Here is a 15811-nt window from a genome sequence, read left to right on the forward strand (position 1 = left end):
CCCACACTACCAATCAGTTGCGAAATAGTGTCAATTCTACCTCTGCTACAGCTTACATCTCTCCCTTTCCCTCTACTCACATGGCTAGCAATCTACTTCAGATTCTCAGCACATCTCTCTGAACTATTCCAATGGCCTCCTACTTTGCCTCAAGTATCTGCCCTCTCCAATCCATCCTTAGAGTTGCCAATTCAACAGTCTTATAGCACAAGGCTGATTGTGCTATTCCCCTATTTCAAAATCCCAGTGCCTCTCTACCACCTAAAGGATCAAATACAAACTCCTGTCTGGCATTCGAAGCCCTTCATAACCTGGCTCCAGTGTACATTTATAGACTTACATTACTATCCTCTATATACTCTTTGGTCCAGCTGACCAAGCCTTCTTGCTGATTGATAATTTCATATAACCCTCCATCTCTCATTTCCAGGCCTGGTGGCTGCCAGAATCCCTAGTTGTTTTCAAGGTTCAATTTAATTGCCACCTTTTGAGAGGTTTGACCTGATCTCTACCAGCTGAAAATGCCTCTCACAAAAAATTATTTTATATACTTTGGATTATTTTTTTTAATCTGAATCTGCAATTTCATTATTAGGAAACTCCCAGGTGAGGAAACTTCCCCTACCAGTGCAGATCAGCATCTTCTCTGAAACTTACACAGTTTTCAGAAAGTCACCAGTGTCACTAAAAAGTTTATGTCTTGCCCAGCTGACACTGTCAGTATGTGTCAGAAGAACCTGAAACCCAGTCTTCCTGACTCCATGAGGAGCTCTCTATCTACTATCCCATGCTGTCTCTCCTTTATTCTGAAAAATATTGAATATATTTACATATATACATGATATCTTTTCCAAAATAATTTAAGTTCCTTGAGGGGAAGTGATTTCACTTTTGTCTTTGTATCTCCAGAAGTGCTCTCTTACTATATTCCTAATTATCTAGGGTAGTGACTTTGTAACAGCCATTTTTCCATCTTTTCAGTTCATAGGATTTGTCAAAAGAGAAATTAAGAACTGAATACATTTTTTGTCAAAGTCTTATCCACCTAACTCTTGATCTTCTTTTCCTCAGTATAGTTTGGCTTTTTTAAAGGAACTTTTCTGCCATCCTTTGCTTTCTTTGCCAACTTCAGCTCATTAAGAATAACAGCACTTACAGTATTGTGCTATTTGTATTCACCTGTTATCTGTCCATAGTTTGCATGTTATCTTTCGTCACTTAGCTAATGGGTCTCTTGTTTATCCATATCAGTCTCTTTAGGCAATTTTTTCTTCTAGTCCTCATCAAAACCGCTTTCTTTACTTCCATCTCTTACAGGTTATTTTCCCCTATAGAACTTATATAGAACATATAGTCTATGGTATCTGACCCATTAGTTCTCTGAACCCACAGAAATCTGCTCTCCTAAAATCTAGGGTGTATGTCAAACTATGCCCAGCTGTTCTCTTCCCCCTACCTTCATTACAAATTCTAAGATGGAAAGGTCATTTCCCAAGATTCCTATTACTTCTGTCCCAGCAATCAGTTTCTCCATAATGGTCAGTCAGAATAAGAATAGAAATTTTCCTCCCTGGTGCCTCCACCTTTTGGAGGAGGAAATAATCATTAATCAATTAATCAAAAAACATGCATGAAGTTCCTGTGTTGGACACTGTGTACTTGATAAGGATACAAACACAGATATCAAAGTCCCTGCCCTCAAGAATGCCAGGTGAGACAGGTACAGTACATACATAAGTATATACAAAATAAATACAATGTTGGGTCTGGAAGGGGAGTGGCAAGTATTAGGGAGATCAGAAAGGCTACCTGTCAAAGAAGCTGAGTTGAGCTTTAAAGGAAATTTTAAAGAGGATGAATGAGACCATTCCATGAATGGTAGATAGCCTGTATAAAGATGGTAAATGGAAAGTTAAGTGGGAGAAACAGCAAAGCCAATCAGGCTATACCACAAAATTCAACTTGAGTCAGAGGACCTTAGTTCAAATCCCTTTCTACTACTTACCATCTATACAAAACATAACTCAGACATTTACTTCCTCTAGGTCTCAGTTTCCTCATCTGCAAAATGAGGAAGTTAGCTTAGATAACCTCTAGTTCCTTTCAGTTCTAAATCTATTATCCTATTCAGTATAAACACAGTTAAAGTACTTAAGTACAGGTTCATGAATAGGAACTTTATCAGGAAAACCAGTAGACCAACGTTTTTTCCAAACCGTTTTTGAAAGTAATGTGAAGGAAAAATGGAAACGTTTTGTTTATTCCCTCTTCCATCCACATCCACCTAAAAAATGCAGAAACATAACCCTCTCTATCAGTTTTGATAACCTACAGCAGAGCACAAATGTAAAATACTGGACAAGAGCTGCCCTGAAGTAAGGCACAAGACCCCTCCCTACTGCCATCCTCTCCTCCCTCTGCTTTTAAGAAGACTCTCTTAAACAGTAAAGGATTGCTTCCCTCCCCTCCCCACTCCCCACTGCTACCAAGAAACACAGAACATGTCCTGAAACCTTTCAAATTACTGTTCAAAGGGGGTTGATCCCCACCCTAAATGATATTAAGTGGACAAATTTGCTAAAAATACTAAAAATCCTTCATTGATGTTATAACCAACAGTTTTGCTTATCCTTCTGAGGTTCAGGTTTTCGACTTTTTATAACAGCAGCTAACAAGATAATCATTTCAAAGAGTCTGTGGGAAAGTCCTGCACTCAGTGCAGCAATGGTTAGAGCCATGGGTCTGGAGTCAGAAAGACCTAAATTCCAATCTAGCTTCAGACACTCAAACTGTGTAACTTTGGGTAAGTCACTTAACCTCTGTTTGCCTCTATGGTTAGAGCCATGAGCCTGGAGAAGGGAAGATTTAAGTTTCAATCTAGCCAAAGACACTTTCAAGCTCTTTAACTCTGGCCAAGTCACTTACCCTCTGTTTGCCTCAGTTTCCTCATGTGTAAAATGGGGATAATAACAATACCTCCCTATCAGGGTTGTTGTGAGGATCAAATGAGGTAACTGTAAATGAGATATCATTTTTTATGTAATAATCAAATGAGATTGTCAATCAAATGAGATAATCAAATGTAAACTGCTAGCACAGCCAGTAAGCCTGTATAAATGTTAGCTGTCATTATCCAAAAGAAAACAGCAACAATGATTCTAGGAATGATAAAGTGTGGCAGATGGAGGTGCAGAGCTTGGAACGAGAAAGACCTGAGTTTGCATCCCACCTCGGACAAGCTGGAAGACACTGGGTGTTACCACTTAATATCTCAGAGCCTGGGTCTCCTCATGTGCCAAAAGGGACTAAGCACCTGCTTACTAGGCTGCCGTGAAAATGAAACAGGATAACATACATAAGGCTCTTGGGTCATGTGGATACGAGTTATTACTATTATTATTATTATGTAATTCCTCGAAGGTTAACAACACCGCGCCTGCCCCCATTGCTGGACCCAAGGTCACCCCGGGCTCGGCGTCCCTCGGTCCTCCGCCCAAGGGGCTGGGAGGGCGGGCTGGGAGCGGCAGGCCCTGGGAAGGGCTGGAGCAGGCTCAGGCCGTTCGGTATCCTCGGGACAGCCCAGGTTCTTCCACAGAAAGCAATAAGCTAAGCAACAGCCTTACACCTCCAGGAGGGCGCCCGTCATGCCGGGGTCTCTCTCCCTTCTCGCGGGACCCTGAGCACGTGCAGCCCGACTGCCCTCGCCCAGTGCCCAACCTCAAAGGGCCTCACCTGTCCCCGAAGCCCATGACACGGGAAGCCGGCTGCCCGCCCGGACAACCACGGCCGCCGCCATCTCTGCGCGGCCGGAATAGCGTCAGGCTCCGCCCCCTACCAGACTACACAGTGCCTGAGAGAAAAGCTCTCTCTGGAGAGGCGCCCGGCAGACGAGGGGGGCGGGGACCGAAGGACCCTTACTCATTCCCCGCGGGGCCTAGCCATCCAGCAGTGTTCCCCCACCCACCCACCCTCTCACGCCAGGACTCCAGGGACGGTCCCTAGGACCGTCGCAATCTGGCTCATCTTAGGTCAACTACAAGATGATGAGATTAGGACCCCGAGCCTGGAGCCGGGAGAAGGACCCAAGGAATTGACGAAAAGGAACAGACCGGAAGTGGCGAAAGTCCTTGGCTCAGAGTAGCGCGGTACCTTTGAAATCTAGTACGTTTTGGAGAGCCATGTGGGTAGGCTGGCGGTGCTTTCTATTCAACTTTTATTCAGCTGTGTGCGGGCTCCTCCAGTTACCAGCTATAGTAATTACATATAAAAATTATGATTGTGATGATAAATTATGATAGTGATAATATTTATATTAAACAGGACATTTTTTTGTGTCATGGACCACTCTGACGATCTAGTGACCCCCGTCTCAGAATGGTAATTCATTATATAAAATACATAGAATTACTAAAGAAACCAAAGGCTAGTGAAAATAAAGATGTATTTTTTTTTTCAGCTAAATTCACAGACTCCTCCCCAGTCTATCCATAGCCTCTCGTGGCAGGGATCAGTGGACCCTAATTTAAGAATTCTTGATATAGAGCTTTAAAGTGGGCACTATGCTGATGCAAACTACGTTTTGGAGCCCCTCTAAGAGGCTTAAACTGAGAGCCAAGGTGGAGACAGTAGTTGTCTACAGGAGGACTGTGTTACTAGCAGGAGGGGATTAGGTGCTGAGAGTAAACTATCCCAGAGTGACACTAACCTTAATGGGGGGTTTCGGAGTGGGGTGGGAGGGAGGGAGATAAGACCAAGACGCCAAGCAAGCAGAGACTGTTGCAAGATCCCAAGAAGGAAGGGAAGGAGTCAAATGCAGGGGCAAAAAGAGGAGAGACCTCAAGCCGCCACCTGGAGGAGCTATATCAACACTTAGAACTTGCCAAAAGTAGAGAACTAAACCTGTGATCATCCCATCCCACCTCCTACCAAAACCTGGTCCCTTTTTGGGTTAGGTTGGTAGGCAAGTTTTTTTGCTCTTTATCTCTTATGTTCAATTTGTACCCTAATGGTCAATAGAAATGCTAAGCTCTGTCTGTGTTTTGTTGTTGTTCATCTTTCATTTTGAAGAGGACCATTGACATCACAGGGTGATGTCTTGGCTTGTGTATGAATTGAATTTAAGCGAGGCAAAGTTGCACAAGGTTGTCAGCCTCACTCTGTCCTCCAGAGACCAGTGGCAAGACAAAAGTCAAGACAACTATCAACAACCGAGGATACAGTGGATGACCTTGTTATCTTCAATGTCTAACCAAAACCTAAGTGCTCCACAGTGCCTGCTTCAGTTGCCTTTGTGACCTTTGGGTCAAATTGTACTCATCAGACCATTCCACCAGGGAAAGTCTTCACATGCTTGGGGTAAACCCCTCCCTAACTCACCAACAGATCTGAGGCTAGTTGGTTTCCTTCAACCTAGTTTAGCCTGTCTGCCAAGAAGGTTTTACCAGGGTAAAACTGCACATGCTACAGCTTCTTGGAACCACAGGTGAGAGTTGAGTGCCAGGTGGACACCAAAGGCGGATGAGCAGCCCTGAAAAGGACTTGGCAAGCCCTCACACCAGAAGTGCTAGTCCTCTCCAAACACCCCATACACCTCCGTGTTTTATGTGATACCTAAAAATAAAGAGAAAATAATTGTTCCTTGTATTCAAAAGACATGATATTTGGAGCTAATTTATAACCTTTGGGCAAAAGGAGAGGGGGAGAGAAAACCTGTCAATAAATTTGGAATCTAGACATTCCTAGAGACAAAATCCCAAGCTAGTAAGAACAGCAATATTCAGGGAACTAAAAGGAAGGCAGTTGAGGGAGAGTATTTTCCCTTTTTTAATGGCAGATACCATATTTTGCGCTGAGGTAAGTTTAAAATAAAATCATAACTTCAACAATACATGGGTAGCTAGTTGTCTGAGCATACTCAGATAGATCTGTAGGTTGAGTGGATTAAAAATAATTGCTTCCCTCCCCAAAGCCATCTACTGCTTACACATATTATCTCATTTGATCCTCCCAAAGATCCTATGAGGTGCCCATTTTGCTGATGAACAATCTGAAACTCAAAAAGCTAAAGTGACATGCTTAGGGTCAATTCAAATAAATAAAAGTTATTAAATGACTGCCATGTGGTAGGCACTGAGGATACAAAAATTAAATAGTCTATGCCTTTGAGGAGCTTAAGTTCTCTTGGGAAGTAACATATATGTATATGTATATGAACAACTTGAGCTGAGAGCCATTTGCAGCTAAAGGATATCAGGAAAAAACACCCTATATAGGATGTGGTACTTGAGCTGAACCTTGAAGGAAGCTAAGGAATCTAAGGGGTGGAAGTAAGGCAGGAGTATATTCCAATCTATGCAAAAGTACAGAGACAGCAAATGAAATGTCCTGTGGTCCTTTGGCTGGACAAAAAAAATGTGAAATAGATCCAGAAAGACACTAGAGTCCATTCAGAAGGACTTTAAAAAGCAACAGAGGAGCTTGTTTTTTATCTTAGGGGCAACAGAAAACCCCTGAAGTTTATTGAACAGAGAATTGACATGGTCAATTAAGGAGAATCATATGTGGGAGATGAATTGGAAAGGGAAGAGCTTTGATTCAGCTTACCCATTACAAGGCTATTACAAGAGTCCAGGCAAGAGAAGATAAGGAAGTGGACTGGGGGGTAGCACTGTGAGTAAAGAGAACAGGTGAGATTTGAGAATTAGGGTGGAGGTACAATCAACAAAATTTAGCACCCAATTGGTTAATTGGGGTGGGAAGACTGAGAAATCAAGTGTAGCACTAAGAGGAGAAATAGTTATTTCTCTTTTGTAGTTAATGACTAATTCTTGTATTAGGACCAAGGCTTTTCTCCTTTTATACTTCCTCATCCAGAAATCCACCAGTGTGGGAAATCTCTTTCAAAGATGTACTCAGGCCAAGATCTAATCAAAGATAGTAAAAGAAATTCTAAGTTTGGGCTAATAGGTGCACTCCTGCTCAATGTGTTTGCACAGACAGATCTAGGAGGTGTTGATTCTCCCTTTTGTCAAATAGGTGATACAGAAATTGATAAGTCCCTTTGACCAAGATTTGGGTGACCCATGTCATGTACCCCAAGATCTTCATTGTAATATAGCCCAACTTCTCATTGTAATATTCATTCTCTCACTGATTGTTGTCAATCAGAGTTGATTCTGAGCCTCAGGAGCACCTCCTCTTCTAAGCATATAACTGTGATCCCATCACCATGAGGGGTCTTTGGTCTAAGAAGAGACAGACAAATTATCATCCTTTTAATAAAATGCTGGCATCATTAAGAAAATGAATAAATCACCCAGAAATTATGTCTCTTAAACCTTTTTGAACAACACACTAATTTGTGAATCTGAGAGACTGGAAGGATGTTGGTGACCTTGAAAGAAATAAGGCAAAAAAGAAGAAAATAGGAAAGAGAAGAGGTCAGGGGAAAAGGTTTAAGTTTATTTGGGGAGAAAGATAAATGAGTGAGATAAACATGGGACATCTAGTTCAAAATGTACAATAGGCAATCGGTGATGTTAAATTAACTCTCAGGAGTCTCTCTAGGGCTGGGTATCATCTGGGAATCATCTATTCAGCGATAATCATTGAACCCCTGAGAGCTTTTCAGGTCACCAAGTGAAAGAGAAGAAAAAAGGGCCCAGGACAGAACTTTGGGGGCATACTGACAGGAGGTGGAATATGGATGTTAATCCAGCAAAACAGCCCAAGAAGGAAACATCAAATAGGTAGAAAATGAACCTAGAGAGAACAGTGTCATGAAAACTTAATGAGGAGAGAGAATCCAAGAGGGTAACATGGTCAGCAGTATCCAGTACTGCAAAGAAGTTAGGAAGAATGAGAAAAGCCATCAGAGCTTTTGGTTTTCTGAGAGGGTTCATGGTGGTAGCACCATAGTCACACCTGAAACTTCTAAACAAAATGGCCATTTGAACAGGAGACTGACGGCCAAATGCCCACATACCTAATTAAAACCTGAAGTTCACTCCAAACTAAAGACTGCTTGAGAAATCCAATGAAAAACTAAGGTAAGTGACATTTTTCATCCCAGGACATCACAAAAATTTAGCCAGCAACCTCCAGGCAAAAGGAAAGACTCCTAACCTCACAACGAAGTCAGTGCTGCTTTTGAGACAGGATATATAGAGCCTATAAGAATTTCTATCTAGAGGCACTACAAAGGGAGGGCTTCCCTAAGAAAGGCCAGATTTGGTTACCAAGGCACAGGGTGGGAACCTTAGAAGCCCCAGAGTGTAGCCACAGACAGTGAATCAGAATAGTGACCCAGCACTCAGACCTGGACAGCCCAGGACCACAATCTCTGAAGTCCCTAACATTGTTCTAGGGACCCACAGAGCACCCTGACAATCCACTGCCCTAAATTTTAAAGATGAGGGGTACTGGGAGGATAGAGGACCTAACCTCAGGAAGTGGAGGTCACCACAAGAACTGAGGGAATTTGAGGTGAGATCAAGCAGGGCTGACTGGCCCTGGCATAAAGCCCAATTCAGAAACTAAAGCTGGAAAGATGAGTAAGCCAAAGAAAATACCCATAAACATAAAAAAAAAAAGTGTCACAAATCTAACTGTAACAACTACAGGCAGAGACTCAAAGGAAAAAAATGGCTTTTCTACAAGGACTACATGAATATGTATGCAACAGGGACCTGGTACATGTGAGGCTTTTTTTGAAGATGGCTATAGTTCCTGCTGTGCAGCCAGCTCAGAAAGGCTCTTTTCAACCATATGGTGAGCCTACCAGAAGCAGCTATAGAACATCCATCTATGCTCCACAGTCCCTTCTAGGCACTTCCTTTGCTCCTCACAATTCTCCCAGAAGCCATCTCCCGAGTGTCCTCCACTTGGAGAAGCTCTATCAACTGATCAAGCTGAGAAGCTTTCCATGTGTGCCAAACCCCTGTTACACCAAGAAGAAATGAAGCAAGAGATTAAAAGAAAGAAAAACTCTGGAAGAAAGAATGGAAAGAAGAATTAGTAGCTTAGAAGAGAAAGTGTTAAATCTTACTTAAGAAATGAATTCCCGGGTGGCCAGGTAGCACAGCAATTAAGAGCTCCGGCTCCAGTGTCGAGAGGACCTGGAGATGAATCCTGGGCTCAGACACTTAGCACCCACCTAGAAACACCTGGCCATGTAACCTTGAGCAAGTTACTTAACCCCAATTGCTTAGGGGCGGCCAGGTGGCTCAGAGAGTAAGAGCACTGGCTCCAGTGTCAGGATGACCGGCTCAGATACTCAGATACTCAGAAATAACTGGCTGTGTAACCTTGAGCAAGTTACTTAACCCCTATTGCTTAAAAAAAAAAAAAGAAATGGATTCCCTGGAAACTAGAATAGAACAAACAGGAATCAAAGACCCCATAAGACAGAGAGAGATATTGGAAAAAAATCAAAAGATTGGAAAAACAGAAGAAAATTTAAGGCATAGGATATATACAACTCACCTAGAAAACAGGTCAAAGAGAAATAATTTCTAATCACTGGACACTCTAAAAATTTTTATTAAAAAAAAAAGTGGGGGGGTGGGGCAGAGTCAAGATGGCAGAATAGAAACAGGACTTCCTCAAAGCTCCCACTCCCACCTCCTCCAATTCATGTAAAAAATTACTCTAGACAAACTTTGGAGCTACAGAACTCACAAAATGACACAGATAAGCTAACCTCCCTCTGAGGACAGGCCGGCAGTAAGAGACCAGCACAGCACTCTGGGAGCCAAGCTCAGCCATGCTCAAAGCCTGAGGTTTTAGCATCCAGGCGGGCTGATCAGCCATCTGCTGGAGGGACTTCAGATCACCAGCAGCTGTCGCGGTTTCCAGAATTATCAACCCATAGATGCTAAGGACAAAGTGAGAGGTCAATGCAGTGTGGACTTTGGGACCTGAGAGTTTGGGAGTGTGGTCAGCCTTTGCCCCCAGAGCAAAAAGCACCTGAGGCTCCACGGCATGCAGCCTCCTGCCAGGTGGCTGCTTCAGAGCTCCTAGTCTGCAGATTGCAGGGGGACCAAGCAACCAGTCTGAGGGGTAATCACTCTTGCTTTAACCTGCTTGGATATGGATTGCTGTCTAGAGTGGAGGTCCTGGGGTGTATGAACAGTTTGGCAGAGTGTGTGGAGCCTTCAGCATTTGGGATAAATCTCCTGTTTCTGGTAACAGAGTTCTACTGTGGCAAAAGGCTCAAAAGTCAAGTAATTGAGTGGCAACGTGAGCAAGCAAAGGAAGCAAAGCAAGCACAGCAGTCAAACCTTAGATTCCTATTTTGGGGACAAAAAGGAGCAAAGAATGGGAAAGGAGGAAGACAGAGAAGTCAGAACTCCTGCACCAAAAGCTTCCAAGAAAAATTCCAGCTGGTTACAGGCCATAAAAGAGTTTAAAAAGGATTTTGAAAATCAAATAAGAGAAGTGGAGGAAAAATTGGGAAGAGAAATAAGAACCATACAAGAAAATTATGAAATGAGAGTCAACAACCTGACTGAAGAAAATAACACCTTAAAAAATAGACTAACTCAAATGGCAAAAGAGGCTCAAAAAGGCAATGAGGAGAAGAATGCCTTAAAAAGTCAAATTTGCCAGATGGAAAAAGAATCTCAAAAGCTCACTGAAGAGAATCATTCCTTCAGAATTAGATTGGAGCAAATGGAAGCTAGTGACTTTATGAGAAATCAAAATACTATTAAACAGATTCAAACAAATGAAAAAAGTAGAAGGCAGTGTGAAATATCTCATTGGAAAAACCACTGACCTGGAAAATAGATCCAGGAAAGATCATTTAAAAATTATTGGACTTCCTGAAAGCCATGACCAAAAAAAAACAATCTAGAAATCATCCTTCAAGAAATTCTCGAGGAAAATTGCCCTGATATTTTAGAACCAGAGGGCAAAATAGAGGTTTAAAGAATCCACTAATCACCTCCTGAAAAAGATCCCAAAAAGAAAACTCCTAGGAATATTATAGCCAGGTTCCGGAATTCCCAGATCAAGGAGAAAATATTACAAGCAGCCAGGAAGAAACAATTTGAATATTGTGGAAACACAATCAGGATAACACAGGATCTGGCAGCTTCTACACTGAGGGATCAAAGGGCTTGGAATATGATATTCTGGAGGTCAAAGGAGCTGGGATTAAAACCAAAAATCACCTACCCAGCAAAATTGATTATCATGTTTCAGGGGAAAATATGGTCATTCAATGGAATAGAGGACTTTCAAGCATTCTTGATGAAAAAACCAGAGTTGAATAGAAAATTTGACATTCAGATAAAAGAAGCAAGAGAAGCATGAGAAGGTAAACAGGAAAAAGAAATCATAAGGAACTTATCAAAGTTGAACTATTTACATTCCTACATGGAAAAAGGATAATTGTAACTTATGAAACTTTTCTCAGTATGAGCATAGTTGAAGGAAATAGAAATGTATATGTATGTATACACATATACATACATATATATGTCTATATAGTAGGGTATATGGGTGTATGAAAACATATATGAATGTGTGTATATGTGTGTACAGGTATACATAGATAGAGGGCACAGGACCAATTGAATAGGAAGGGATGATACTTAAATGGTGAAATTAAGAGGGGAGAGAGGAATATAATGAGAGGAGATGGGGAGAGACAGAATGGGGTAAACTATCTCATACAGAAGAGGCAAGGGAAAATGGTCACAATGGAGTGAAAGACCAAGAAGGCAAAAGGGAATAGGTCAACCTTATTCTTATTGAATTAGGCTTAGGGAGGGAATTACATACACACTAAATAGGGTATCTCACCCTGCAGGAGAGTAGGAGGGAAGGGGATGAGAGGGAGGAGGATGGAAGAGAGGGCAGGCTGGGGGGAGGGAAGTTGGAAGCACCTACTTTTGAAAAGGGACAGGATCAAAGAAGAGAATAGAACAAGTGAGGGGTGGGATAGGACAGAGGGAAATATAGTCAGTCTTTCACAATATTTCCACTATGGAAATGTTTTGCATAGCTACACATGTACAACCTATATTGAACTGCTTATCTTCCCAGTGAGGGTAGGGATGAGGGAGGAAGGGAAAGAATCTGGAATCCAAAGTTTTAAAATCAAATGTTTAAATATATATACATATTATTATTATTATTATTAGATATTTTTTACATGTAACTGGGAAATGAGATACAGGCACTGGGGCATTGAGATACACCGTGCCCTACTGGAAAGTCAAAGGAGGGGCAGGGGAAAATATGGGAGAGAGCAGATTGGAGGAGGGGATATTCAGTGGGATTGTTGTTTTGTGGTGGTGGGTAGGGAAAATGAGGAGAAAATTTGTAACTCAAAATCTTGTGGAAATGAATGATGTAAACTAAAAAAATAAAAAAGATAGGAAAATTTTAAAAATAAAATGGGGATAACCATTTAAAAATAAATGAATGATGCTGAAATTTTAAAAATAAAATAAAATACTGAAAGAAAAAAAAAAGCTAGACACTTTATTTCAAGAAATCATGAAGGAAAACTGTCCAGATGTAGAATCAGAGAGCAAAGTAATGATAGAACAAATCTGATTAACTCCTGAAACACCAAAAGGAGAAGCCCTAGGAGTGTAGTAACCAAAAATCTAAATTTCCTACATCAAAGAAACGTACTGCAAGCATTCAGAAGGAAGTAGTTTTGGTTTCAAGCAACTATAGTCAGGCTTATACAAGACCTGGCAGCTTCTGTGAAAAGTCAGAGGAAGGTTTGGAACACAAGTCAAGGTTTCCACCTCAGGACTATGCAAAAATTCAGCCAGCAGCCTGTGGGAAAGAGGAAAGGGTTCTCCCTTCACAGCAAATTCAGCACCACCTTTGAGACAAGCTCCACATCCCTTTCTGTGTTAGGTTTTCTAAACTATTTTTCCCCAAGGCAGGAGCAATACCTAGCAGTCAATAACCAAACTGAACTGTGCATTCCTAAAAGCTCTGGGGTCAAGTTCCCTTGGGTACTGTCTGTAGATTACACATAGCCTACTCAGTTAAATATTTAAATACGTATTCTTAATTATTTTTGTCTCTGGGGCAGCAAGCTGTTGAAGTGGGTAAAGGACGGACCCTGCAGTCAGGAGGACCTGAGTTCAAATCCTCACTCAGACATTTGGCACTTTACTGTGTGACCCTGGGCAAGTCACTTAACCCTGATTGCTTTCCACCCCACCCCAAAATCATTTTTGTTTGCATAACAAGAGTAAAACACACAGTCACAGTTAAATACATTGATCTGTTCCTGTAAGAAGTGGCTCCATTTTCTACAACTTCTATCTTGCTCAGAGAGACTGAGCTGAGGCAAAGGTGAACTTGTCCTTCCACCTTGAGGCCCAGGGCTCTATCCGCTGAACTTGGATGAAGTGGGAATGATCTGTAAATGTTTGTCATATAAAAACAAGACATTAATAAAACTTGAACAAAAAAAAGCTAGTAAACATGATTCGCATAATTTGCTGAAAGCAAAGGTTTAAGACGGAATAGGTCAAGTCCTGCCCTGGATAAAATTTTAGGCAAAGGGATCAGCTTCGTCTCCCGATCTCCGCTCAGCTACCCCTAAAAAACCTCACCTACTGTCTGGGCCCACAGCCGGATGACAAATGGGACCCCGCTGGGCCCCTCCTCAGTAGTAAGGAGAAAGGTGACACCGAGAGCTACAACTACCAAGAGGTTCTTTTCTTGGAGTTGCTATGGAGGTGGTTACTATGGCAACCAAGAAGCGCCCCCCCCCCCCATCTAAAAGTTCACTCACTGCGGCTGCGCAGATGGAAGTCCCGGACTACATTTCCCAGAGAGCATAGAGCCACGCAGACTCCTGCCCTCAGACTCAATCCCCCAGAATCCCCCTGTAGCGGCTGCTCCTGGCAGTCTGGGCACCCGAGGAAAAGCTACCTGGGGCTCTAGAGAGAGCTCGGTTGTGGCCTCATAACTCAGGATCGGACCTGAAGAACAGCAGTTTGTCCGGACCGTCTCCGGTCGGAGGTAAAGGCCTGTCTGTGGGGGCGTTCAGGGACTGTGGGATCTGCAGACACTGGGCAGGTCGGGGGCTTGAGGACCCACATTTGACACATCAGGAAACTGAGGCAGACACGGCAAGCCCTGCCCAGAGTCGCTCAGTCTGTCCGCGGCGGAGGCGGGAGTCAGTCCAAGGTGGTGGGACGCCCCAGGCTAGGTTCTCTGCTCCACAGGATGCCCAGAACCATAACGAGGTCCTACCTCCCTGCTTGTACAGAGTGGTGGTTTCTGTTAACTCCATGAGTCAGGAAAGAGAATGGAAATATTAAAGGAGCAGGTGAATAAGTCACATAGATTTTGGCTGTTATGTTCTGTATCATACAGCGCTGGGGTCAGAACTATTCATTTCCATCGTGTTTCCTGACAAAAACAGATCCATCTAGTGATGTGCTATGAGACAGACACAATCAACATAAGAGCCACTTTGTGGGAGCAGTGTATCTTTGCTTTTCTTTATATTTCCTAAATTTTCATATGTTTTTCAGTTAGCAAGCTTTCCCCCCCTTTTCCACTTCCTCCCCACCACTTCGAAAAAAGAAGAAAAACAAAACCCATTTAAAAAATATACAGTCAGACAAATCAAATTCCAGTGTTGGCCATGTCTAAAAATATATTAATTCATTTGGTATCTTGAATCCATTCCATCTCTGCCCAGACATGGGTAGCACCCTTCATTATCAGTCTTCTGGAATTGTGGTTGGGCACCACTTCAGTGGTTGGTTTTGCAATATTTTTGTTGCTATTGTATTATCCTCTGACCACTCTGTATCAGTTCATCTAAGTCTTCACAAATTCCTCTGAAACTGTCCCTTCCATTATTTATGACACAACATTCCATAACATTCTTCTACCATAATTTGTCCAACTATTTCTCAGTTGATCAACACTCCCTTAGTTTCCAGTTCTTTGCCACTACACAAGAGCTGATCTGAATATTTTTGTACATAAGGGTTCTTTTCCCCTTTCTTTGATCTCTTTGATCTTGGAAGGAGCAAGACTGCTGTGCCTGGGCTACCTTTGGCCTCCTTTGAAGAGTTTGGAGAGATAGGGAAATCACATGCTTCAGTTATTTAGATATTTCTAGCCTGGTAAATCTGGAAGCTCCAAAATATGATCATTGCCCCTCTTCTCCTCCTCTAGGCCTGCATTCTCAGAACTCTGCCTTTTTCCAGGAGAGGACTGCAGAAGAGGAGGGAATGGCTACTGTGTCCCTGCTAACCAAAGCCCGGGTGAGCTGAGTTTTCTTCTTTTCTAAATGAAATTTCAGTTTCCAGAGTGTAGACACTTGTAACAATAATGTAATATTCACAATACCCACGGTGGTTATGAATATGCTGGTATAGTTGTGAATCACAAAATGTAACAGGCTCTCCACTTGGAGGATAGAACCAAAGCCTTTATTCAAATACCAGAAAACCAAAGTCATTACAGTAGCCACAAAGTTGGTACACCTGGTTAATGCAGTGAACACCCATATTCCCAAGCCTTCACAACAAAACAGGTTCCCTCAAGCAGGGATCCTCCTCTCTCACTCACGGTATCTCCTCAGCCTGGTTCCCAGAAGAAGAATCTGCAGAATTTCCCAGAAGAAAAGTCTCAGCGGAAGCTCTGTTCTCAAAATCAAAATCACTTTCTCCAGCCTCCATGTGGCTTGCTCCAAGAAGTTCTTCAAGAAGTTCTGACTGTCCAGCTAGTGCTCTTCCTTATATATGGTATTAGCACCTCCCTATATATATATATATATATATATATATATATATATATATATATATAT

The 15811-nt window shown here is 42.3% G+C and overlaps 2 protein-coding genes across 2 annotated transcripts in view; one reads left to right on the forward strand and one right to left on the reverse strand.

Moving 5' to 3' along the window:
* MRPS5 (mitochondrial ribosomal protein S5) overlaps nucleotides 1-3889 on the reverse strand; it is a 28727-nt gene extending 24838 nt beyond the window's left edge. The window contains exon 1 of the mRNA XM_069075578.1: nucleotides 3733-3889. Coding sequence (XP_068931679.1) covers nucleotides 3733-3796 — 64 coding nt within the window. The 5' untranslated portion in view covers nucleotides 3797-3889. The remainder of the gene's footprint in view (nucleotides 1-3732) is intronic.
* Nucleotides 3890-13821: 9932 nt separating this feature from the next.
* Nucleotides 13822-15811, forward strand: part of LOC138151978 (zinc finger protein 2-like) — a 17780-nt gene continuing 15790 nt past the window's right edge. The window contains exons 1-2 of the mRNA XM_069075585.1: nucleotides 13822-14004; nucleotides 15178-15266. Of these exons, the coding sequence (XP_068931686.1) occupies nucleotides 15234-15266 (33 nt within the window). The 5' untranslated portion in view covers nucleotides 13822-14004; nucleotides 15178-15233. The remainder of the gene's footprint in view (nucleotides 14005-15177; nucleotides 15267-15811) is intronic.

Source organism: Petaurus breviceps, unplaced genomic scaffold (assembly GCF_028583685.1).
Source record: "Petaurus breviceps papuanus isolate PSGF00001 unplaced genomic scaffold, PetGlider_PUasm1.0 90919, whole genome shotgun sequence".
Classification (NCBI taxonomy): domain Eukaryota; kingdom Metazoa; phylum Chordata; class Mammalia; order Diprotodontia; family Petauridae; genus Petaurus; species Petaurus breviceps.